We start from the raw sequence: 27565 nt of genomic DNA on the forward strand, positions 1-27565 counted from the left end.
AGAAAATTGGAAGAAGATATCAGAGAAACTCAGTTTGGATTCCGGGAGGGATATGGAACTCGCGAAGCATTATTTGCCTTTAACATCTTGACACAGAGGTGTTTGGATGTGAATCAAGATGTATTTGCTTGTTTCATTGATTACAACAAGGCGTTTGATAACGTCAAGCATGACCAACTTTTAGAGATCTTGAAAGCTAAACAGTTAGACACTCGCGATATAAGAATAATATCTACTCTGTATTATAATCAGAAGGCAGTCGCACGCATCGAAAATAGCACAACAAATGAAATTCAAATTAAAAAAGGAGTTAGACAAGGATGTGTGCTGTCACCAATGCTATTTAATCTCTATTCGGAAGAAATTATGTAAAAAGCATTGGAGGAAGAAGAGATTGGGATTAAAAGCTAACGGCCAACCAATTAATAATATTAGATACGCAGATGATACGGTTTTAATGGCGGAGACAGTAGAAGACCTGCAAGCCATTTTAAACAAGGTAGTCACAGCTAGTGAAGAGAAAGGGTTAACAATGAACGTCAAGAAGACAAAATTCATGATTATTTCAAAAAAACAAAGATTGAATGCAAACCTGTACATTCACAATAACGAAATCAAACGAGTGCGTAAATATAAATATTTGGGAACAAGCGTTAATAACAACAATGACATCACAGAAGAAATAAAACTAGAATTGGAAAGGCTCGAGCTGCTTTTGTTAATATGAAGGACATTCTGGGAAGTCATGACATTAACTTAAACCTGAAAATGAGATTGGTTAGATGCTACATCTTTTCGATACTGCTATACGGAGTAGAGACTTGGACTTTAAACAAGAGCAATACCGATAAAACCTTCGAAATGTGGATATACAGAAGAATTTTGAAAATACCTTGGACAGACAAAATAACAAATAGTGTAGTTCTTCGAAGAATGGACAAAGAACGGGAGCTGTTGATCACCATCAAGAGAAGGAAGTTGGAATATCTTAGTTATGTGATGAGAGGGAAAAAGTACCGATTGCTCTAGTTAATTATCCAAGGAAAGATTCAGGGCAAAAGAAGCGTGAGGAAACGATGTATATTTTGGCTGCGCAACTTAAGAGATTGGTTTCAGGTCACAATTAACCAATTATTTAGAGCAACAGCTTCAAAGATACGAATAGCAATGATGATTGCCAAACTCCGTAGCGTAGAGGGCACTTGAAGAAGAAGATGCCTAGAAAATTTTACTAAAATAATGCTTAATGTACGGTAAATAAGGTTATTTAACTCTAAATTTAAATGCTAATTTAATTTGCTTAATCAAGTCCTTTTAACTAAAATAACTTATTGCTGTTTGAATTGTTCTCGTCATGCTTGTAAGTAAATGTTGGACATATCCTTGAAAAATTGCATTTCATATTCATCCTCTGCAAATAGCCGAGCTGCTCTATCGTATTTGGAATAGAATTTTTTTGTCGTATACAGCGTTCTAGCTGATTCCACATGTGCTCTATTGGATTTAAATTCGGACTAAATGGTGGCCAATCCAATCTTCAAATTTTTATCTCATCAATGGCAACATATGGCAAAATATGATCTTGAACGATGTTTCAAATGTAAGTCACTAATTATTCGTCCGATCATCCAATCACTTACACAGGTGCATTTTCTCCTAAGTAATACCTACCCAAAGCGTTATGTCACCACCTCCAAAACTAACGGTCTGGGCGAGATGCAGGTCGCGAATTATTGTTCTCCAACTCATCTGTAGACGTGGTTTCGATTATTCATCTTTTATAATAGGATATCGATCACATAAGAAAAAGAACATTTGTCCAGTTATTGATATCCCACTGAATACGTCTTCTTGCAAATTCTAAACGACGAGATTTATGATTTTGAAGAAGACGTAGAGCTTTGGTAGGACGTCTAGGCTTCAAGTTTACTTCTTTTGATTAAACTAACTATTTTTAAACTCACATTAACTTGTTTAATATTTAGTAGCACATTTCCGAGGTGCATCGTTATCAATGAGCGATTTCGTGTAAAATTAAGAACCAAAAAACGGTCATCAATTGCGGTTGTGTACCTAGGGCGACCATGACCAGGCCTTTCCACAAAATTTCCTGTCTCGTGCTACCATTTTATAGTATTCTAAACTGTAGATTGAATTCTCCTGAGACGTCGTGTGATATCTTTTTGTGTATATCCTTCCTCGTACAAAATTACAATCTATACCGCTTGGGATTCATTGCAGTGTCTAATTGGCAGCATACTTGTTTTAAACTTAGTTAAATCAAAACAATGTTTAATTAAGCTAATAAATTAAACTAAAAATAATCTAATTGAAATGGTTTATCCTTTACATGAAGATGTAAATAATGTTTTTTATGATAAAATTCACAAATGACTCTTAAGGCTGAATTAATGGCATAATAAACATCAAAATATTCCAAACCAATTGAGTACATCATTATACTATATGAGTAACATTAGTAATCTAAAATTATTTTGAAATAATAGTAACTAAAAACATTATAAAATTTTAAAATATTCAATATTTTTGTTCATGAGTATATGTCGATAATATTTTAAAAACATAATTATCTTCTTACCTGGATAAAAGTAGAATTTAGTAGCCGCATTTCTCTATTAAATTGACTTTTAAACATACTCCTAATAATCTCTTTCGCCGATACATCCTCAGTATCCACAATTCTAAAGGCAGTCATATTTACAAAGTTGTACTTATAATCTTCTAGATCAAATGTCTCCATATCGAAAGTGGTAAAGAGGTAATGGTATTTATAATCATTCATTTGTAGTTGTAAAATCTAAAAATAAACACATAGAAATGTGGATGACTATAAAATAATCTAAATTACTCAGTGGTTGCTCAAATTAACTAAATATAAACATAAATTCTAAATGTAATTAGCGATCGCCATAGAGTGCAATTTATTGACTTAAACGAACAAATTTTGACAATCTTTACACCAACTAAAAATGATTGATTTTCGGTTAGTAGCTGTTAAAAACAAAAAAGCGAAAATACTACTCATTTTATTTGCATATGCTTTCAACAATTTCGAATAAATGACTTTTCCTCCAGTTCTGCTATTCTATTTAACTAGCTATTTTCGATTATTCTTCTTTTAAAGATTCTTACGTCCAGTAGTAGACAAATGGCTGCATGACGATTTATTGAAATATCGAAGGACATTTTGGATGTTTCACTGATACTGCTTACTTCTTATATATAAGCATTCATAATCCATTTTATTTTATTAAATATCTATGTACCTTTTTTTTAAGTTTAAAAATGTACCTGCAAGTTATCGCAAGATCAAGATATACATTGCTTTTTAAGATACAACCACAGTAAAAAAATTACAATTAAGATATCGATAGCAATGAACCTGTTCAAAATATCATAGTGAGCTTAACTTGGACGATCATTTCTAGCAATCGTGGTGCATTTTTTTTACAATACAATAGGCTCGTTGCCTCTATAACCGAAACTATCGGCGGAAACCCTAATTCCTCTAGAAACAAAAAGCTGAGGTATAGCTGATGACATATCCTTGAAGATGTACATCTGGTTTTGCTTTGTTTTTTAAACAATCGTAAAAAGTAAACAAAATCATATTTTAACTTAAAAACGTTTTATACATTTAAGAGAAAAATGGTTTAAATAAGAGTTGTAGATCTTAAAAGTTTTTTACTTTGTAAGTTTCTAAAAAGTGGTGACTTTTCAGCTTGTAAACATTTATATTAACTTTAATATTGTTTTTGCCATGCGCTGGTAAGCTCATTTAAAAGATGGTAAAAAAACACAATCTAAAAAATAACCTTCTATGGCAAATAGGATCCAAAATGGCATTTTTTTTCATAAAAGACTTTTACGGATAGACTGGGGTATTAGTTATATAATATATTATTTAGTTTAACATGAACACCACTGAATATAAATTGCTATATTACTATAGAAAAATATTGACTTACTCCTTTTAAAAAATGTTGTAAATTTGAAGGCTTGGTATCGACAACAATATTATGTATCTCCTTATTTTTAATTTCTTTGAGAACATCTTGATATGACTCCGGACTCGCCTGCCGTAGGTGAATCTCAAGCCCCCCATTTTGAGGAGCTCTCACCAACTCCCGGAGCTTCAATAGACCTGAAATATTTTTTCGTAGTTTGATATTGTGCTTTTAAAGTAAATTTTAAATCGTTTATTAAAATATCAATTTACCGCATAACTATGATTTGTTATTATGTTTTTATATTCGACTGACAACGCTTTTCTCCAGAGAGCTCTCGCTAATTTATAAATGGGCGAAAAATGCTAGTATCTTCATTTTTAAATTTAATAAAGAAAATGCTCTTTAAGAAAGTTTTACTTTAATAATAATTCTGATTCTGATTTTGTAAAACACTGCACCTTTTTTTGAATATATTTCAAATTATGTGTTCATTTTTGATAAAAACTTATTAGCCTTTTACGGAGATAAAATAAACAACGTTCTGTATACAATGTGGTTTATTTAGATTTAAAACAATCTATACATAATAAATGTCTTGTAAAGGTTTACTTCGGGACATAATTTAAAATGTTTATTCACATTTCCAGGGAATATTACGGTAATTTTCCTTAGTCGAAAATGAAGAGTTAATATAAGAGACTTTTTGATTAAAAAAGGCCACACCACTGAATTTAAAATGGCTTTAATTAGTTATGATTATTATTGAAATATATTTATCAATAAAAAAGTAATGGCAAGGTTTTAAAGCTGTCTCAAAAAAGAACACCCTGTGTCAACTGACTGTCACAGAAACAAGATTTTATTTTAAATGTTATTTTAACTATGTAAATATCACTATCAATCCACAAGTTAATTGGATATATTTTTGTCTTGCTTACGAATATTTCCAATTCTTTTTTAAGGTTGGGAGCCTACGTCTTTTATCTCCCCAGAAAAAGGAATATAAAATTATGAGATCTAGATATCTGGATAGCTAATCTATCAACTAAACACCAAACCGTATCTAATGAAACGTACATTGAAAAACTTTTTATTTTTATTTAAAGAAGACTCCCCTTATTTCTAAACTTGGACTAGTCCCTTCAAACCAGTCCATTCTCGGCCATAAACTATTGACAAGAAAGACAAAAGACAACTAACAAGTTATTTAAAAATCCACAGTCGCCAAGCAACCTCCTTAAGATTAGGTCGGACAAGCAATAGCTTGCGACCAGCCATTCCATTTCTTAATACATTATTTCTTTATTATCTAGTTTTGTGGCCAGTATTGTTGGCAATAAGTGCATGTGATAAAAAGAATTAGATGCTGTTATTGCTGTTCTTATTGTAAGTAACAAACTTATATATACTTTCAACTTTTCAATTGTTTTAAGTCGCGGTGTTGCCAGAACGTGCCGCGAGAGTATAAACGATTTTCCGATCCAACAACGGTTTTAATATCGCATAAACACTTACTGTTATGTATAAACAATAAACTTATATAGATAATTTCTACATTGATACATGCTATTTTTTATAGTTTTAAAGGCTATTTGTTTTTCCTTTTAATAAAGATACATTTGAAAAATCTTATTCAAGGCTTTACCAATTTATTGTTTACCCCTATCCCTTATCAAGGGAATAACCTTTCAGGTGCTGGATACCCCAGCTGGTCCTTCGTAACAAAAGAATACCTCAGAAGCTTTGTGCGATAAGAAAGAACTTACATCGAACCAGCAAAGTTCGCTACGGCGAACTCCTTATTAGTACATAGTTTTTGTTGGCCCTTCGAGCTAGATTTGTCACTTTGACAGGTGTCGTTATCAATAAACTTTTCTATTTTTTATTGTTTGAAAGACTTTATCGCGAAAAAACAATCCGATAATATCCGACAAAAAGAAAACATTGGCAACATGGCGTGAAGTTTGGATGCGTTTGCTGCTGTCCCTTCTAAGCCGGTTCCTGTTTCTACAATACGAGATAGCTCACCCTCGCCGTACCTAGGAGACCGGTTTAGTGTGTTTATTGGAACAACTATTTTTCGTGTTATTACATATTGTTATGGCTTTCATAATATTCAGGTTTTAAAAAATAACTCACTTTAGGATATTAACTTGTTTTTCAATACCATACAGGTATATTATTATAATTTAGTGTTTTTTAAAAGAAGCCTCTATCTGTTATTATAAGAAATTATATTGGGGTTTAGTTTTTATGTGTCTATTAACTACCTGCGTTTTTGGTTTAAAATACATATTTGTTACTTTCTTTATACTCGACTGCTTACATTTGTTTATAATATTTTGCTTATTTCTTGTACTGTTCTATGTTTATTTATTACTGTTTATTTCTATACTAATATAATATATACCTATATACTTCTGCTTGGGATCAATCATGTCCTTAATCAACTTCAAAATAAGCGACGCGGTTGCAAGTCTCAGTTAACTCGAATTGAAAATTTCTTGAAAGAACTGAATGGTTCTGAAGAAATTAGCCTACTAAACGTAAAACTTAAAAGTATTTCAAGTCATTATGATACTTATCAACAAATTCAATTAGAAATTGTTTCTTTATCTAACACTGAGGAAGACAATGTTTCCTCGGGCGGACCAGCCGAAAATATAGTCGCTGACCGTTTTGAAACATGTATTGCAAATCTTGAACTGCTTATCCAAAATAAAAATATCAAATGTTTTACTTCTAATACTACTTCATCAGACGCTGTATCTAATGTCATATTACCTAAAATTAATATCAAGCCATTTTCTGGTTTTATCGATCTTTTTTCAGCATTAGTTCTTAACAACAATAAGTTACAATCGGACGGCGAAAAGTTCTACTATCTTAAAAGTTTATTACGTGGACCTCCATTGGAAATGATTGATTTCTTAAGCGTAACTAATCAAAATTTACATATTGCTTTAAATATTCTTAAAAATGCATATGATGGCAAGTATAAATTACTCTATTCTCTGTACCAAACATTGATGGATCAGAAACCCGTTTCGAAAAGCACTCCGGTAGAATTGGGCGAATTTCACATATCTACTCGCAAAACTTTTGATTCGATTAATACTTTAAAGCTAGATCCAACAGTAAATTTTGAGTCTTTAATAATATTTTTAATGGAACAGAAACTTGATTTCAATTCACGACGGGCCTTTGAAAGCGAAGCGGAAGTTATTCCAACTACAGAATATTTTTTCAATTTCTTGCAGAAGCGTCCACGTCCATGTTCCATGTTAGAAAATCTAAATCTCTTTGAACCAAATAATACATTTAAAATAAATCAAAAACAAAATGATTCTAGTAGAAATAGAGTCACACTTACATCTACTGTACATCCTTCAAATAATTTTAATTCAAAACATTTTAGTCTTGGGGTTAACAAACCGAGCTGTATTCACTGTTCTAACTCTTCTCATTTAATTTATGGTTGTTCCAAATTTCTGTCGCTGTCTAAACAGAAATCATAATACAGCAGATTTCAAATCACTGCGAAGGTGTGTTACTTGTGATAAATCTCATCATAGTTATCTTCATTTTGATTTTCAAGTTCGATTGCCCAGCAGCTCAAGTAATCTAAATGATCCTAGATCTTCCTTCTTTGATAGTTCACATAGATCTTCGTCTAATATAAATATTGGTTCCCAAAACCCATGTAATCGATCTAAGTTTGTAAATACTGGTGCTTCTGGAGCGGATCAGTTACTAGAGCCTCCAGAGTCTGTGATGTTACAAACTTCATTAACTGCAACGTCAGTCAAAAATAACGTTATACTGCTACCTACGGCATTGGTGAATGTCCATGATTCTAATGGTCGGTCCATAATTGGACGAGCTCTTCTAGACTCAGCAAGTCAAATGAGCATTGTTAATCGTTCTTTTGCGCAACGATTAAATTTACGTTTTCAAAAGCAAAATGTAAATATTTCCGGCTTAGTCAGTAATAATTGTACCTATAGCGGAGAAGTGGTAGACATTACCTTTAATTCTCAAATAGCTCCTCATCTTATATTTAATATATCTTGTACGGTTATAGACGAAATAACCAATAATTTACCACAATTCTCTATATCTCCTTCTAACTTTAAAATTCCGGCTCACGTGAAAGTTGAGCTTGCCGATCCTTTCTTTTTTGAATCCAGCCAAATAGATATTCTTATTGGCTGCGATTTATATACGGGTCCTAATTTGCCGTCTTTTGTAGACACTCATCTCGGATACGTCATAGCAGGTCCTGTACCTCGGAAAAATGCTAATTTTTCTACTGCCAATAGTTTGGCTTCTACCCTTTTAACGGTATATTATGATGATCAATCTGATCAACAGTTGGAGTTCTTCCGTACTATGGAAAGATTTTGGGAACTGGAAGAAATCCCTTTAGCCCTGTAACCCAAAATATTCAAATGAAGAATATGTGAAAAACTTGTTTCAAGATACAACTGTTATCCTTCCTTCCAGGCGATATCAAGTAGATATGCCTTTCCTGTCGAATCAAAATAAAAAATTAGGACGGTCGTATGGTATGGAGACTCACAAATTTGCTCTTGAGAAAAAATTTAAAAATGATACAAAGCTTTTCGCAGAGTATCAGAGTGTGATTTCAGAATATCTGACACTGGGACACGCTAAGATCATTCCTTTATCTTTTTATCATAGTTTATCAAACGAGTTCAAATATTTCATACCTCATAGGTCGGTAATACGAGAAGAAAGTGTGTCCACCAAACTACGGGTCGTGTTCGATTTTTCAGCTAAAACTGACTCTGGTGTGTCCCTTAACGACTTAACTTTAAAGGGTTATCAAGTTGAGGACAATCTTTTTGACATTTCAAAACATAGACATTATCAAAACATACTCTGGAGAGATACTCCCGATGAACATTTTAAGTGTATTCAATTATCCTCTTTAAGTTTCGGGCAAAATTGTGTCCCATTTCTAGCCACTCGTGTCTTAAAAGACATTGCTTTAAATAATCCTGAGTTTCCCAAAGCACAGCATGCTATCCTCCATCAAACTTATATGGATGACATTCTGACAGAAACTAATGATAAAAATGACTTAGAGATTTTTTATTACGAATTAAATACCATGTTAGCAAAGCATGAATTCCAATTTCATAAATGGCAATCTAACTCGCAACAATTCTTAAGATCCGTCAATGAGTCTACCAATGTTCAGATGGAACGTACATTCAATGATTCTTCAAACAAAATTCTGGGGCTTCAGTGAAACCGCACTTGTGATCGTCTGCATATTAAAACTGGCATTTTGACTAATGCATCTCCTCTAACAAAACGAAAAATATTAAGCGTTATAGCTTCAACTTTCGATCCTCTTGGAATTGTGAATACTCTGACCGTCTTCGGTAAGTTAATAATGCAATCTGTGTGAAAGTCTCAAATAGGATGGGATGTTCCTATTTCGGATATATCTATAATTACTCAGTTTGAGAAATTTCTTTCTTTATTAGCTGAAGTTAGTCAACTTCGCATACCTAAGCAATTGACTCAGCCCAAAGTTGTATCATCCTGCTCCCTCCACGGGTTTTGTGACGCAAGCCAGAAGGCCTACGGCGGTTGCATCTATTTAGTGCTACTAAATAGATGCAACTAAACTTACATCGAACCAGCAAAGTTCGCTACGGCGAACTCCTTATCCGTACAGGTGGTCTTATCACTCCATATGTATAGCATATATACACCAGACATTCCAAGAGCACTATTCAGCCTTTATCATCCAAATAACACTGCAATCGCTGCAATACATAAGAACTTGGATATAGCTAGAAATAACTATATATTTCTAGCTATGGATATAGCTACAAATCTACAGACGGTACTGAATACTGTAAAAGAATGGAGTATAAACTAAAAAAAGCCATGATTCCAAAAAAGACTTAGGCGGTTATCTTTAAAAAGAGAAGAGATAGCTTAGAAGAACAACTAGCAGTACAAGACCGACAGATCGATGGCAGAGTATTCCTACGTTCAACGAAGATGATCCTTATCGTCAGCTTCAATTTTGTGAAGAATTTAGTGAAATCATAAATAACAACCAACATCGATTGTACAATACGTGTTTTTCCGACGAGTGTACTTTTGTGTTAAATAAATGGTGAAGTTAATAGATATAATTGTCGTTATTGAAGTAACAGTAATCCTCATTTATCCATAGAGACATACACATAAATACCTCACAAATTAAATGTATGGGTTGTCATTTTAGGAAATCACGTTATTGGACCATTATTTATTGAAGGAAATCTCAATGGAACATTGTCTTTAAATTTGTTAGAAGACGTTATTGATCCGCTGATCTCAGACACATTGAGTGTCTGTGATCTCAATCACCTTTGGATCTGTTTTGTGGGGAGACATAAAATCAAAAATATACGCCACTTCACCAGCAAAGCTTGCAGATTTACGACAAAGAATTGTAACAGAATGCCGATTGTTGACACCGGAGGAAAATGTAAAAAGAGGCTTTGAAAATAGACTGTATTATTGTACGGAGGTCACAGGAGGTCATTTTGAATATTTTATGTGTTTTGGTATAACTCATATTCAACCAATAAGAAAATAAATAAGAATAGATGCCTATGAAATGTATATATACAGACTTCGACGCATGAGTAAACAAAAATAATTACTTAGCATAATCAAAGAGAGAAAAATACAATACTTGTCTCATCTGTTGAGAGATCAAAAATATGAATTACTCCAAATCATATTGGAACGTAAAGTGCAGGGCAAACGACGCCAGAACTCGTGGCTGAAAGACTTGAGGAGATGTCCTTGATGATGATTTGACCGCTCATCCACAGAATTCTTTTATGCAGCAGTTTTCAAAGCTACAATTGCCATTTGGATCGACAACCTTCGAAAGAATACGGCGCAATAAGAAGAAGAAGAATTACATTTCGTAGTTATTCCGTAAATTAAGAAAAAAATAGAATGTCGTACAGAAAAAAAAAATACGTTTTGCCACTCGACCACACTTACTATTGGTAAAAAAAACTGGTAGTTAATGTGGGGCAGTAGGGGGTTACATTTAGGGGCATGAATTTTGCATGAAAATTTGTTCCTCTCTCAATAAAAATTGACGTGTTTTTTTAAATTTAAAAAAAACTCTTGGTTTCTCAGTTTCTGGGGGAATCAAATTTTCGTTGGAACACACTGTATTGTATAGTTTACGCTAAAATTAAAGACTTCTTAACCCACTGAGGGTTAAAACACCATCATTTAAGTAAAATTGGAATATTCCTTAATAATCACCTCAAAAATGTCACTCGTTTTAAACTATTGCTTTTCATTTAGTATTTTATAAAAAAATATTATTTTTTTGAAAAAAATTGTTATAATTGTGATTGATTTATTAAACAGTTTATTCATATGATTCAAAAACAGTCATTTTAGGACATATAAATAGTAGACAGCAAGGATGATGAGCATGACTAGACAAAAAGGCCATGTCAAGTCCTGTTTGCCAAAGGACACAAAGATAGTAATTACCACGATCATTGTACCACAAAGAGAATTGCACATTGTAAAACTGGAAGTAATTGACTAAACAATACAGTTGATTTTTGATATTTGGAGAGTATCCAAAATACACTCATAAAAATATACGATAATAATTCCGTTGTGCTAGAAGCAGGTCAAATAAACAATAACAATAAATAGGAAGCAATATAGGGTTACCTTATATTTATAAAATATATTTATGTATTACGTTGTACTTATAATGTTATCACAGATTGTTAAAAAAACATGATTTGTTCTTTAAATAGATATTTAAAAAATTTAAGCCCACAACGAAACTTATAAGCCACCTAAAAATTATACAAGAAGGGTGTTACCAAATTTCAAAGGAGAGATACTGGTTTCATGTATCGCAAGCATGTTTCCGGAACATTTAAAAAAAAAAACGAAAACAGTAAAGCTAAAAAATGGTTGCACTACATATTTGCTTTACGATTTTTAGATCCATCGGAAGTGGACAACTGATTTGCTTTTGATTTTTCAGAAGTATAACCTGAAAAGGAACGTTTATAATGCTTTTCCGATTATTTAGTGACCCATTACATTTCCAAAGATTCCGTTTTTCTACCCATTTTGTGGGCTGAACTTAGCAACGGCATGAAAAGAAGTAAAACGCGTGTGAATCATTCCACGCAGAAATCAGAACACTATTAACTCGGTAACTGTGTTGTGGGGTGAAAAGCACCCACGTCGTTCATTAACGCCGGTTAAAATAGTGGCAACATGCCAGTTCTTCTGGCACCACGAGTACCTTCCCATATACATAACCTTGTATTGCATCATCAATTTCGGTATATAAATAAGATTTGAATGAGTGGTGTCACGTTCTTTGGACTTGTGGGTGATTTTGACCCCACTACATAGTAGAAGTTCAGTATTGTTTTGGTATTATTATTTGGTAATTTTCACCCCACAACACCAGTTAATTTTTAACAAGTAAGTTCTTATACTACCACAATTTATTTTGAGTTTTTTAAGAGAAACATAATTAAATTGGTAGGAATATTGAAAATTAATTAGATATTATCAACTTCAGACATATAGAAATATATGTAGTTGGAAGAAAGAAAGAACAAGAAGCCCTCTTGAAGCTTTAGCAGGATGAATTAACTGGATCAGACTTAGGATCAGAAAGCGAATCTTAAAATGAAAGTCAGTAGGTTAGCCTTCGTTCTAGTAAAGATGTTTTATAAAACCAACTTTAATCAGTGGAAAATTCTCGCCTGGAACTTCCAATCAAGAAAGTCAATCATCTCGGAAGAATCTTCTCAAGACAACAATACGATTTAAGATAATAAAGTAAGACAATCTAGGATTTTTATTGGATGGGATCGGAAAACAAAATGGGCAAAGAACTGTCCTAATAAATCATATAGAACACGACAAAAAATTTTAATTACCCTACTTCTAGGTGTTCGAAATAATGCAAAACATTGCAAGTTGCCCATTTTTTGCTGAAAATTATTCATGGATAATAATATTGTAGATTATATTGTCCAATGTACCAATAAAAAATCCCTGCAAAGATTTATATTGCTTTTAAAGAGCTTACAATACGAGAATATCAAAAATAGAGACGAACGAAAAAGAGTAGATAAACTGACAGCTATACTAGCTGTTTTTGATCGAGTTGTTTCTAATTGTCAACAATATTTTATTTCTAGTCGATACTTGATGATCGACGACAAATTAGAATCTTGTCTAGGACGTTAGAAGCCTGAAGGACCTTTTTAATTCAGTAATCAACCGTTTGATGTAATAGTAAACAGGCTTGTAAATCCAGTGCGTGGTACTTACCACAACATTACATTCGACAACTGGTTTACCAGGTTAACATTTGTTGGAACTATTTGTAAAAACAAGAGGGAAATACCAACAATGTTTTGGAATTTCAATAACAGAGCTGACAACCACGAAATTTTTTTGCCTTGAACATTGTGTATATTTTTGTTCCAAATGTGCAACAAATTCTTAATTATGTCATTTAAACAAAAGTTCTTTGTTACCTTTTATAACTTTTGTACTTTTTTATACACATAAATTTGGTAATTCACAATTTATAATGTATAATTTTGTTTTTCATTGGTGTAAATGCATTGATATTACACTATAATTTTATTGTAAATAGTGGTATACATTATTTTTATACTACAATAATTTTCTAAAAACTTGATAATCTAATAAACTTTTAAATTAAACTGAGCCTTTAAAAATTTGAATGTAGACTAAAATAAAAATATTAACTTACCATAGTCCTTCTCATAGATAATAGCGATTTTTGTCCAATTTAAAAACTCCATGACATCCTGAAAAGCGGCATTGAGCAAATGTTGAGTGGGATGTAAATTGATAGAAAATTCTTTAATATCACTTTCAATATCGAGACGAGCTTCTAGATGTGGAATATCTAAAGCGTCACATATTGAATGGATGTGAGCTCCCAGTAACGGATCTGACGGACCGAAGATTGCATGGACACCATATTGAACCAATTGGCAAGCTGAAAAAAAAAGACATACTGGATCATTAACAATCGAAGTTCGTCAAAAAATATTGTTCATTCAAATATTTTTAATACATGTATTATGCTGTTTTTAATATCTACAAGGTCGGACTCTATGATCCCAATAAAGATCCTGTCTAGGTGATCATATCGACATATGATACTCCTCTATTCTTGACATTGTCCTGTTTTTTGTTTCACTTCTCTTATCTTACTTCTGATGATGGCATGTATTCTCTTATATTCATGGAGACTTTCATTGTTTTTTTTTCTATGATCCATAAGTTTAAGTGTATTTCATCGGTAATCCACGATTTCCGTTTCTCTGTATCTTTCTTCAGGTGTTGTTCTTTTGTTTCTTGTATGATGGTTATACTAACCTCTATAGTTCCTGCATTTCTACATTTTAACAACTTTGTATTGAGGTCTTCACTCACCTTCATTCGAACATTGGAATCTTGCAGTTTTCCAACACATACTTCTTGTGAGTAGTGTAAAGGTTGTGTGTTCTTTTTATTGGTTCAATGGTTTAAAATAAAAACAATGGTTGGACTGTATTTTACTTGAAAATTGTAATAAATGCACAACTAGTTACATGCATTCACGCTGGGATTTTTTTACACACTCTCTCTTTTAATGGCACCTAGGCAAGCTGAAAGCGTTGACACGGTTGCCATTTAACAACATAATAAAGTCTGAATAATGGTCTATTAATAGTCAAACACTTTTTAATAAATTGTGGTAACTATGATCAAGAAAGATATCGTTACAATATCGCGAACTCTCTAGACGAAGCTCTAAATCAAAAGCGTTTTTATGATAATATAGTTAAGTATCTAAGATATATAAATATTTTATATAATAAAAAAAACTAAATTTAACTAATGAGTTTTCCTTTTTTCGAAAAGAAAACCTATTCTACGTGTTTTGAAAAATGTAAGACAAAGTGTATTAAATGTCAAAGTTTCTGTCTATCTGGCAATAGACTTAATGTCAGCCTTTATATCCTCTAATAAGATCGTTTTCTCTTTTTTATTGAAGGCATTTTCTTTACGATGCTGTCTGAATATTATGTAATAAATTACTAGTGGTAAATATTAATATATTAGATTTATAGCTACGAAAGAGGTCACTTGAAAATAATTGTCTCTCCCAAAATGATTATTCCTAAATATAAAAAAATAAAAGCCATAATTTTATTACTTATTGGAAAAAAAGTTTAACCTCAAAATCCTCAATTAAACTTCTATAACTCTTGACAAAGAAAAGTTGTTACTAGAAGCATCGCAACTTAAGTTATAATTTCTTTAGGCTATAAGTTTTGGAGCCTAATTGATTGATGACACTCACTCACATTCTACCCACACGTAAACACGTCTAAAATAAATTCAAAAATTATACGGCATATGTCGTGTCGACTGTAACTCACCCTTTTTACTTGCATGGAAGCTGTCGTCTCGTGGAACATACTGGATGTCATACACGAGTGATGTATACGGGAGCAACGTTTTGTCTTTGTTGATTTTGTTAACAGCATATTTGAAAGCCAACTCGTTGGGACCATTTTTCTCGTCCTCTGTAAAAATTGCACCTGAAAATGAGAATGATGCGTTAATCAAACTTGTCATATAATAATCAAAGTAATATTAAACATTTTTATCAACAATTGAACTAAATGTTATTTAGATATAAAATAAATCTTTATCTTTGCGTAGATGATCTCTCCATAGATGATTTAATTGTTTTTGAAAATTGTTTGGAAAAATATAACCAAAACATAGTAAAAGTATTAGAAAAGCTACGAAAACTAAATAAAGAAAAAAAAAAAGGAATAACTTTACTTAGGAATAGCTATAACACAAATCTAGAACAAAAAGCACTACATCCAGAAATATCCCAACAGTGGAACTGTGTCAAATACCTAAAACGTTTAATAAATTATCCAGGAAGAATAAAAAAGTGGTACCGTAGGCGGTACTGTAGACTAGCTCGAAGGTGTATGTTATGTTTTCTGTAATTTTAAATTTTTAATATTATTTTTGATATTTAATAAAGTAATTTTATTATTTATTTACTATTTATATAGACTTAAATAAGATTAAAAATGTTTAAATGTTATATGACGGTCACCACTCGTCTCTTAAATGGACGCTTCCAATTGTTTACTGTGACTGCTATTTCGTAAAAAGCCATATTTCATATGTGGTGATTTAGAAATCTTTTTCAAAGTATAAATATGAAAGTTCAACTTAATATGTTTTACTACTAACTCTTTTCGTCACACATTACAATTTTTGTTATGATAATTGTAAAAATCTGATATTATATTTATATGAAATAATTCTAAAATGACAAATGTATAGAATGAACATATTTGTTTGATAATAATAATCTAAAATAAACTTTAACTAATGTTTACTATGGACTAAAGTACATTTTAGTATCACACCCAGTTTCATAATACCTACAGCTCTTTTCATTATTAAAAATAAACTAAAAGAGGCAGATACACTAGGAACGGCCCTGTCCATCGATTAAAAATTTTTGAGAAAAATACATTCATTAAGTGGATGAGTATACATAATCTGCATGCTGCGTAGAAAATATTAAAACGGGAGCGACACACGACGCAAGATAACTATTTCCATTAAATATGACAAACTCTTCAAGAGAAGCAGGTTGTAAACAGACTAGAGGAAGAAATAAATAAAAAACTAGAGAATCCAGACAAACAGGATATAGATGAAGAATGGTAGACCTTACAGACAGCGATGCCGGAAGCAGCGGAAAAGTATATAGGAAGAGAGCATATAAAAAGACGGTAAGACTGGTTCGATGAAGAATGTAGGAATGTTTTAGTAAGAAGAAACAGGGCAAAACTACAAAAAGATAAAGAAAATACCCAAAATGCGATCGAAAACTAGAGAAAAAGAGAACAGCTAGAAAAGCAATTTAAGAACATAGAAGAAGCCTACAAATAACGACGTAAATAATTTCTACCAAGAAGTTAAGAAATCCAGAGAAACTACAAAGAATAATCCACAGTATTGCAGAACTGCAGAAACAAAGAAGGCTTACTTCTAGGTGAAACAATGTAAAAATTAAACAGATGGGCGGAATATTTCAAAGATCTATTAAATACAGACCAACCATAGAAACTGGAGGAAAATGAGAATTGGCAAGAAGATGAAGAGGGGACGTGCAAAAAAACAACTCTGAGTGAAGAAATAATAAGAGAGTTAAAAAAAATATCAAAAATGCAAGAGAAAGTGGTATCTCAGCTGAGATTTTTAAAATAAGGGGCAAAATATTTAAGGAAAGGATATTCACTTGACATTAATAATTTGGCAAAAGGAAAAATGCCGAAACAATGGAATAGTGCTCTTATTAGTGCCTATCTATAAATAAGAAGACAAAACGGGGTGCTACAACTACAGAGGTATATCACTATTAGAAGTAGTTTATAAAATACTTGCAAAAATTATTAGCAAAAGATCAATAAAATATGATAACAAAGCGATTGGAAAATACTAGGGAGATTTTAGATCAATATTTATATTTTGAGAACAATTTTAGAAGTGGAAATTGAAACGTCAATAAACTTACTTTAACCTTTAATTGGGGCTTATTCCCATTTATATAAAAATTATTTCAGGAAGAACAACTACTGATCAAATAAGTTTGTTAAAATTAATACAAAATAATAATAACAATGGAAGGAAGCTTTTCAAGACAGTTTACAGTAAATAGAGGTTTAAAAAAGGGGATCCGCTATCAACAAATTTATTTAACCTAGTATTAGAACAAATCGTAAGAAGATCAAATATAAACACAAACAGGACTATTTTCAATAGCAGGGAACAGTGCATAGCGTACACGGATGCTGTGATGATACTAGCGAGAACAAAAAAAATATATAGACAAAGTTTTCCAGCAATTTGAAGAAGCGAAAAGATACGGATTAATATTAAACCAAATAAAAACCCAATATGGAAATGAGAGGAGACATAACAAATACTAACAAATATAGCGAAATGAAAAAAGCAGTGACTGTCTATAGTTTTGAAAAAGTGTCAAAATTTGAATACTTAGGAGTAGCCATAACGAACATGGGAAAAGAAAAAAAAAGAGATAGACAAAAGATTAATTAAGGAAAGCAGAGCGATAGGGTCACTAAATACATTACTGAAAGCAAAAAATGCGTCAAAAACAGCAAAATTGCGAGTCTACGAGACAGACCCACGGTGATGTATGCCAGTTAAACTTGGATTATGAACTAGCAGGAAGAAAAGAAAGTAGAGATCTGTAAAAGAAAGGTGCTCAGAAATATCTTCAGAGCAATAAAGACGACAGAAAATATAGAACAAATAAAGAAATAATAAAGATGTATGGAAAACTAGCAATTACCGCAAAAATACGAGCTTAAAGAGATAGATGGCTTGGTCAAATTATACGAATGCCAGAGAAACGAAATGTTAAAACAATACTGAAGGAGAGAAAAATGGGAAAAAAAAGAAGAGGACGTCCAAACAAGAAGTGGTTGAAAGCAGTAAAGCAAGACTTGTCAAAGATAGGTGTTATAAGAAATTAAAGACAGAAGGAGAGCGGCCAAAAAAACTGGAGTACAACAACCAAGTTTTTAGAAGCCAGGGGCCCACAAGGGTTGTGGCGCTATTTTACCTGTTAAAAACTAAAACGATTTTTTACCATTATACAAATATTGTAAAGTTTGTAGTTTTGCCATATACATATATATAAATATGGAAAAACTACAAACTTTAGAATTTTATAATGGTAAATAATCGTTTTAGTTGTAGTCGTTGTTATTACAGTATTACAGGTGATTTTTACTAGAATTTAAGTTCTTACTGTTTACTATTAAATTATTCATTATAAGTAAACGTCCACAATTTGATCGTAAAAATGTACTTCATTGGATTTACTCAAAATACGAACGAATAAATTTAAATTTTAAATGTGGATAAGGGGTGAAATCTACATTCAAAGAATATTATAAAACATCCAATTATCGTCGTTTCTATTGTAGTTCACAGTTCGCACTCGTAGCGAATGTTCCCCGTTCTATTACTCAATGCGTCGCTACGCGTTGTCAATATCATATTCTTAAATTAACGCAATTCAAAATTTGGCTTATAACCCAGTTCATAATATAGTTATTTAAAATATACACATGTTATAAACGGAAGAGAATAGTTAACAGTTGTTATTATTCTTGTTTTGGTGTTCTGTAAATTAATTTTTATTATTTTCCTTTATCAATTCGTGCATTTTTACCCATGTGGGCCTTAAATATTGCTGGATAGTTTATATTTCTGGGGCTATGGTACAGTATACGACAAAGGTAAATGAGCCAGTGCTCCGCTTTTGCTTTAAAACTTCTTCCTTCTTTACGCTAGGTCCAGAAATCATACCTTTGCTTGAAGTCAACGAGATTTTTTTGGAGAAAAATATACGACAATTACTAGGTATGATCGTCTAAGTTCAGCTTATTGTAGCATTTAATTTGTTTTACAAGTAATGATTTCTCTACAGTAACAAAACATGACTTTCTGTTGAATAAAACCTTCTTTGAGTTTCTTTTGGTTTATAATAAGAATCTTAATATAGAGAATTACTAAAACAACATCTACCATAATTGAATATGTTGTCTCAGATTCCTCACCCCTTGATATACTTACTACAATTATTAATGCAGGACTATATGATCATGAAGCCAAATTTAACATTCTCAATAAACCCTATTTAAAAATCGATGGAATTTTTTTTCTTTTCGCTAATGATACCAGGATCATCTAAAAAAACTTAAAATAAAAATCTGATCTGACTCTAATTTACTCTTTTTTAACGTGGTTAAGACAATAGCATTATCCTATAAAGAAGTTCTTTAACCCTTACTTCTTAATAAGTGCCAGATCAATATTGTTGATTTTGTAAATTTTTTTTATATATTTATAGACAGCAACCTTAAATGGGCTCTTCATACCGATTTAGTAAGTAAGGAAATAGCCTTAGTTAGCTATGCAATAAGATCTGCTTCGAAAGAAATCAATTTAGCATCTTCCAAAAAAACATATTTTTCTGTGTTCGAGTTTCATCATCAATATGGTCTTCCTTTTTGTATTTCTAGTACAGCTGCTCAATCTGATGTTATTTTTAAATTACAAAAAAGAGCAATGTGATTTTTAAATTACAAAAAAGAGTCTTTTTAACCTTTATCCTTAATTAAAAATCACGGCAATTTAACGCTTGTATTTTTATATATTTTAGAAAGGGTTTGCTTAATTCGTAAACACAGACATATTTTTGCAGCAAGTCATGACGACTCCACCAAAAATTCAACCTTTAATGTTTATTTTGCGATTCCGTCCACTAAGTTAGTAGAAATCTATATTAAATTCAGCAAAAAAAAAACATTATACATTACGGCATTATACAACTATCACCTTTCACAACTTAAATCTGCAACTCCTGTCCCCTTAAAATGACAAAAGCCTATCTATCTGAAATACCATATTATTTAGTGGAAGAGTTTCTTAACGAATAACTAAGAAATTACAGTACCTTTATGTACAAGTAAATACAGTATTTTTATCCATATTTGGATATCATATGTACCAACAAAAATCTATAGTTATATCAAGAAATACAAAAGTAAAACTCTACAAAACAATATTACGCCCAGTCCTAACATATGGTTCAGAAACCTGGACTTTAACAAAAAGCAATAAAAAAAACATGTTTCGAAAGAAAAATACTAAGGCGAATCTATAAAGCAGTAAATAAAAATGGTGTCTGGAGATGACGTTACAACTTCGAACTCTATAGAATATACCAGGAACCAGATATCGTAAAACACATTAAGATAGGACGTCTGAGGTGGGTAGGCCATATAATGCGGATGGAGAAAACCAACTCAGCTAGAAAAACGCTCCTTGGTAGACCTATTGGCCAAAGAAGAAGAGGAAGACCCAGAACAAGATTCCTAGAAAACATAGATCAAGATATAGAAATATGGAAATACGTGCTTGGCGGAGGAAGGCGATGGATAGGGACGACTGGAGAAAAATTCGTGGGGAGGCTAGGACCCACACAGGGTTGAAAAGCCAAAATGATGAGGATGCACCAACTTTAACTTATTATTTTGTAAGGTTTTTTATGCAATTTGCAGTTTATTTAAATTTTGCAATGATTTGTTTATTTTATTATCTTTTATTTTGTGATATTGACGATTTATGTAATTTCAGTAAATTTGAATTCTTATTGTTATTTTCTGACTTTTTGTTAACTTTGTCTATAAAATTGTAAAATTTTCAGGGACATTAAAGCATATTTCTATACTGTTCTATTCCAATTCTCCAAAATATTACCGTATTATAATAGATATATAAAACTAATGAAGCAATAAAAGTTATGTCACTTTTAGTCATATAAAGTGAAGAAAACATTACCTATTTATTTTATTTTTATTTTTTTTATGAAATTTCTTTTGTAATATTCTTTATACACCGGCTGAGGAATCGTCGAACTCAAAAAATAATACAATGGAAAATTCTAAACTAGTTTACTTTACTATTTTACATAAAAAAGTTATAAGAAATTTCGTATGACACAAATCGGTATTTTTTTTATTTGAATTAACGTGTCTTGACAACGAGGTCTTGACACAATGACAGTATAATACAATATAAGTATTACAAATACACTTTTCCATTAGACAACACATATAACACAATACATAATACGCAATAATTTTTACAAATTTAACCGTTATAAATAATTATACTTCAGAGTTTAAAAACCACTTAAATGTTGTCATCCTGGTGCATAAGTCGTGGACTAATACGCACCCTGATGCGCATCGCCCAGCCTTAAAACTGCTTTCAGTTTAACTATTGGTCGAGAGATCTGAAAATGCCACATACACTTATAAATATGAAACATTTTTCTGCTCTCGGCAATCACTTTAACCTGGTCGACAGGTAGTGTCGGAAATGGAAAGTAACACCCAACACATTTAAAACTCAAACGATTCTCTTCAGACATCCATATCGTTGCAGATTCACTACACTCACAATATCCGAACGACACAACCTTAAACTCTGGGGAGACCGCCTACAGCTCCGTGACCGGATCGAATACCTCGGTGTAGTGTTTACTCAGACACTGAACTGGAAGACCGATCTGGACATAGCTTGTAACAAGGCTAGGAGCAGACTCGGACTACTCAATGCTCTTTGTGGTAAATTCGAAAGAACACATCCACGATCACTCATACACACATTTAATACATTTATCAGGCCGGGCATCGAGTATAGATCCAATATCTAAATTACGGTGCGCGACCATTTCACACAAAAACTGCTAGCATTGGAGAGGAGAATCCTGCGTAGAGTGAATAACAAGAGTGAAACGATTACTCCTCCGCTCTTATACTTCACCTGTCGAACTTTCAGCCCATTAATGAGAGGTTTTCCTCTCTGAGCAGGAGTTACACAATCAGCACCATCCGTGGACAAAACTTCAGAGCCCAAAGCATACTGAAAACTACCTGCTAAAAACTTTTAGAAAACCTAAACCCAAAATCCCTTTTCTTCCCGCAATTTTACTGGCTCTTGCTAGCAACGAACTCCCTAATGAATACATTGACATATAGGAGGCAACCCCTCCTCTACTATCGTCGTCGCAATTAACTTCTAAATGCTTCTTTCGAGCTTGCCTAGATAGAGGGGAATCGGTTTTCTGTGGTTTCCCGATCCAATTGAACAACGATACCTGTCTATTGCAGAGGATACAACCACAGCTGCCCTCACACGATCGCGTTTCAACACATTTATCAATTTATTAATTATTTTTTAGAATAATAATCTCTGAAAAGGACCGTTTAACCAATGCCCCTTTCGCCTCTGATTGTCCAGTGCGCCCCTCCGACGAGAAGTCAAAACAAAACAGCAGTGGATCCACGAAGCTAGAAAGAAAGAGCCAGTATAAAAACACAAACCACGTCCTGAAGAAGTGGAAAACCTATAACATGACAACAAAACTCCAGAATCAAAGAAAACCCACAGTGAGAAGCAACTGATAAATTAATTATGCTCTCGGCCTCAGTCTGATCTCGGTTCCCAAATAGGGTCTTCGCACCCTGGGAGTCCGATGTCGAGGCTCTGCTCCACTTTGCGATTCTTTTAGACTCTGTGGCTGGATAGTCTTTACGTTTAAAAAGTTGTTTTATTTTAATTCCTGGTATAAGAAAAACCACAAATCCATCGACGATGTAATTTATACTTCGAATTGACTGGTCAAAATCCCTCTGTAAGACATCGTGGGAGTGTTAAGTGGCAGTGATTTTGCAAGCCCTTACGTCCCATCTGGTGATAATGTCTCTTAAATATTTAAACAGACTTGCATATTTCTCAGTTTCATTCAACATTTCTTGTATATTATCTCCCAACTGATGTTGTTTCGTTTTAGTAAAAATATGTGACATGGCTTAACGGTTAAGGGACTGCTGCAATGGCCGCATGCAAGTGGATCGGTAGATGCCATGAGAAAGCCATGTGTAAGCCGAGTGTGTCTAATTCTTAATCTTCCTAGAATAACCTTGTGTCTTCTGGGCATAGGTGGTATCTCTAAGGAAGATACAACTGGTTGTATATCGTGTAAGTGACTCGGATTTGTGTTCCAATTAGCTTGCCATTTGTCTATATACTCTTTTTAAAAATTTCTTTATTATCATTATGCAGCTAGATATATGATATAGGTATATCTAAAGTAAAAGCTTCTTTTGCGGTTACATCTGCAGCCTCACTTCCTACAAGTTCTCCATCTAAAGGTACCAAGACATTAGTAACAATTACTCCATGGTCTGTAAGTTTTTTTATATATATGTCATGTATTAAATTTACCAGAGGATGATGTGAGAACATGTTTTTAATTGTATTTATAATAGGAGTCTGTGCAAATCGCTACACTGCGGTCAGTTGGTTCCAACATACGAAAAGCTTTGACGATATCATATAGTTCTCCAGTGTATATAAACTACAAATGGCTGGATATCTGATTAGTTTTGTAGTGTTGAAAGACAAAAAAAAAACAACACCCTATATCATTTTTAGAGGCATATGTATAAATAAATTTATGAAACTTATTTCGATTAAGTATACCTAGGAACGATTGTTTAATTAAAGCTTTAGGAGTATCACGTTTAGTGAAAGAGAAAAGAGAGGTATTGATATTCGGAAGTTGCTTGTGCCACGGAGAATGTGTGGAGATATAAGGGTGAAGTTGCAGCAAGTCAAATCGGTATTGAAAATAACTGTTAAAACTGTTTTAAGAATTACGTCTTAATTTTCTTCTATTGCCACGGATTTAATTAAAAAATAAAGAGAGGGAGCACTTCAAAAATTATAATTGAAAATTGGCCCCCGTTTATACGAAAGGGTTAAGAAACATTGCTCTAATAGGAAACCATCAAAGTTCCCAAAACCCAAAAGGACGGAAATACTATTGTGTTATACTGAAAATGCCCGTTGGCATAAATCGAAATCGATAATCCAACGAAAAGTTTTTTAATAAAAAATGTATATGCTTTGCCTTTATATTAATTGACTCAAGATTACTTCAGATTAACAATTTAGATTTCTTAAACATAGGACTATAAACTCTGGTCCTAGAAGAAAAATGCTGACACATTTCTGTAAACATTTATGTAGTTTAGTAAGAATTTTTCAAATATAAATCTAATTTTCTCTATATTGTCTGGGCTAATAAAAATACCTGCTTATTCGCCCCAGTAAAATGATATACATGCATGGTGCAATAGGTGAACGTGAGAGGAAAAAGAAAATATTTCCGTTTTGTTTTTTTTTCGTTGTGCTTGCATTTTAGAATATTTATTATTCAGTGACTTATCCTGTACTATCCGAGTTGTCTGTATTTTAATAAATGATTTTGACTTTATGAAGTAACAAATTTTCTATATTTTCTTATTTTAAATTTTTGTATAAAATATACCAAAATACAGAGTGTTCATAAAGTGTGGAAACGGTATATTATCTCATGACCTAATTATTTTCAGGGTAAAAGCTCTGACAAGTCGATCTTTATTTTTGTTTTTCAACCTTTTTGGAAAATAAGTTTTTAACCCCACTGTCTTAGCAGATAAGACGTCATCGATAATATTTTTTTAAATAGAAAGGGCAAATTTTTATCTAAAAAATTAAAAGCCCTCATTTTTCTGAGTACAACCATACCAAATCCATTACATTCAAACTTCAGTATACAGAGTGTAACAGAGACCAGTGCTCGTACTTCTTAAAATTTTATTCAAAATTTATTTTTCAAAAAAAATTATTAAAGAAGTCGTTTCATATTAAAGACAAACAAATAACAATTACAACAAATGCTCGAATGGAATGGCTTATTGGATATGTCAACCTTAAATCGATTTGTTGTGTCACATTGACTTAGAAGTCTGTACTAGTATCTTTTTGAGCAATATTACCCTAATACAAATTATTTGAAATTACAGTGGTCCTGTCAGAAAAACAGCCAATGAAAGCTTTGATGATCATAGGTTACGGCGATCGTAAAAGAAGTATGACGGAGGTATGCGATATCTTTAATGAAACATATTCTGATCGAGTACTAATAAGTAAAGCGACGGTAAGCAAAATATTGCATTAATTTAATGATATTGAGAATAATAGAGATAAGCTCAAGAGTGACAGACTCACTGTTTCCGACGACAATATTTTACAATACGTTTTAGAACGAGACAACTTTGGAAAACATCCACCTGCAGACAAGTTCATAAATAATAAGATTACTTTTAACAATAATACTAGTTAAATAAACAGGTTCGCCTGTTTTCCTGTTTATCGACACGATATGAATCACTATAAATAGTCACAAAAAAGAATAGAAATATGGAGCGGTATAATACCAGAATATAATTTACAAGTAAAATAAGAAAAAGCAGTTGATGTTAGAAAATTGATAAAAAACATTACGATTTAAATGTATTACTTAAAATTAAAGAAAGTCCCCATTCTTCAATTACAACTTTATCAACTAACAATGAGATCTGTCGTGGTGTAGGTATTTAGAGATGTTGCAAACCTACGTAGTTCCATTTTTAACCGCAACATTTCCAGATACTAATAATCCTGGTCAAATAGATCCGACCATTTGGTTTTATCAGGATGGAACAAGTCTACATTATGCTGTAGTGGTTAGAAATTTTCTAAATGGAATCGCTGGATTGGACGAAGCGCCACATTGAATTGCCTGCTAGGTCACCAGATTTGAATTTCATATGGACTTTTCTGTTTGGGGATATTTGAAAAGTAATTTATATGTAAACCGACCTACCGATTTGGTAGACCTCAAACAGAGAATTCGTACTGAAATGCAACAAATTACACCAGTGATGTGGTCAAACATAACCCAAAAATTCATGGGACGTCTTGGATACTGTTAATTAAACCAAGCAGCTCAATTCGAACATTTGTTGTAATTATGCTATTTGTTTGTTTTTAATATGAAATGACTTGTTTAATAATTTTCTTTGTAAAATAAATTTCGATTTAAATTTTAAGAAATGCGAGCACTGCTTTCATTTACATTCTGTATACTGAAGTTTGAATGTGATGAGTTTGGTAAGGTTGTATACAGAAAATATGGGCTTTTAATTTTTTATATAAAAATATGCCCTTTCGTTTAAAAAAAATACCGATGGCGTCACATCTGCTAAAGTAGTGGGGGTGAAAGTTGTTTTTTTTCCAAAAATGTTAAAAAACAAAAATATATTATCTCATATTAATATGGCATGTTTTTAAGGTTATAAACTCAGTATCTATAGATGTTTGCTTAGTTAAATAATTTTGTAGTTGCACTGATGATGTGTATTAATTAAATACAAGAAACGTCTTCAATAAAATGGTAGCTGATATCGTTTCTCCAACGTATTCTCCAACTGTTGAACGAGAACCCTTCACTATCTTAGTGAACCACATTTCTTATTTAATTTAACGGTTCTTTATTTACTCTCTGTCCGATAAATATTATATTTATATATATATATATATATATATATATATATATATATATATATATATATATGTATGTATTTTGGAATATCTAGACAACATTTGAATGATTTGAGTGACATGAAAAATGCGCTCCACTTAAATCACAAATCCTATATCCAATATTGAACTGCGGGGAGAATGATAAAATCATATCATGCAGAGCAATTCCTCTAAATCGCCTTACATTTATAGGTCTCGAACCTTACAATAAAACTTTTTATGGAAAAAGAAGTAGCTATCAGCTACTAAAAATTCTCGCAGGAGCATAAAAATAAAATCATACAGGGGTTATCTGTACAAAATCATAAAATGTGGCAAGAATTCAATATTTTATAAGCCTTAAGAGGAAACTGGATTAAATTTATGGAATGCATACATCCTTAGGCGTTGAA

General features: G+C 32.2%; 1 protein-coding gene across 1 annotated transcript in view; it reads right to left on the bottom strand.

The window, feature by feature from the left end:
- Positions 1 to 27565, bottom strand: part of LOC140446105 (glutamate receptor ionotropic, kainate 2-like) — a 109129-nt gene that overhangs the window by 60226 nt on the left and 21338 nt on the right. The window contains exons 3-6 of the mRNA XM_072538640.1: positions 15494 to 15655; positions 13810 to 14061; positions 3990 to 4165; positions 2600 to 2818 (exon numbers count right to left, since the gene is read on the bottom strand). Of these exons, the coding sequence (XP_072394741.1) occupies positions 2600 to 2818; positions 3990 to 4165; positions 13810 to 14061; positions 15494 to 15655 (809 nt within the window). The remainder of the gene's footprint in view (positions 1 to 2599; positions 2819 to 3989; positions 4166 to 13809; positions 14062 to 15493; positions 15656 to 27565) is intronic.

Source organism: Diabrotica undecimpunctata, chromosome 7 (genome assembly GCF_040954645.1).
Source record: "Diabrotica undecimpunctata isolate CICGRU chromosome 7, icDiaUnde3, whole genome shotgun sequence".
NCBI classification, from domain to species: Eukaryota; Metazoa; Arthropoda; class Insecta; order Coleoptera; family Chrysomelidae; genus Diabrotica; species Diabrotica undecimpunctata.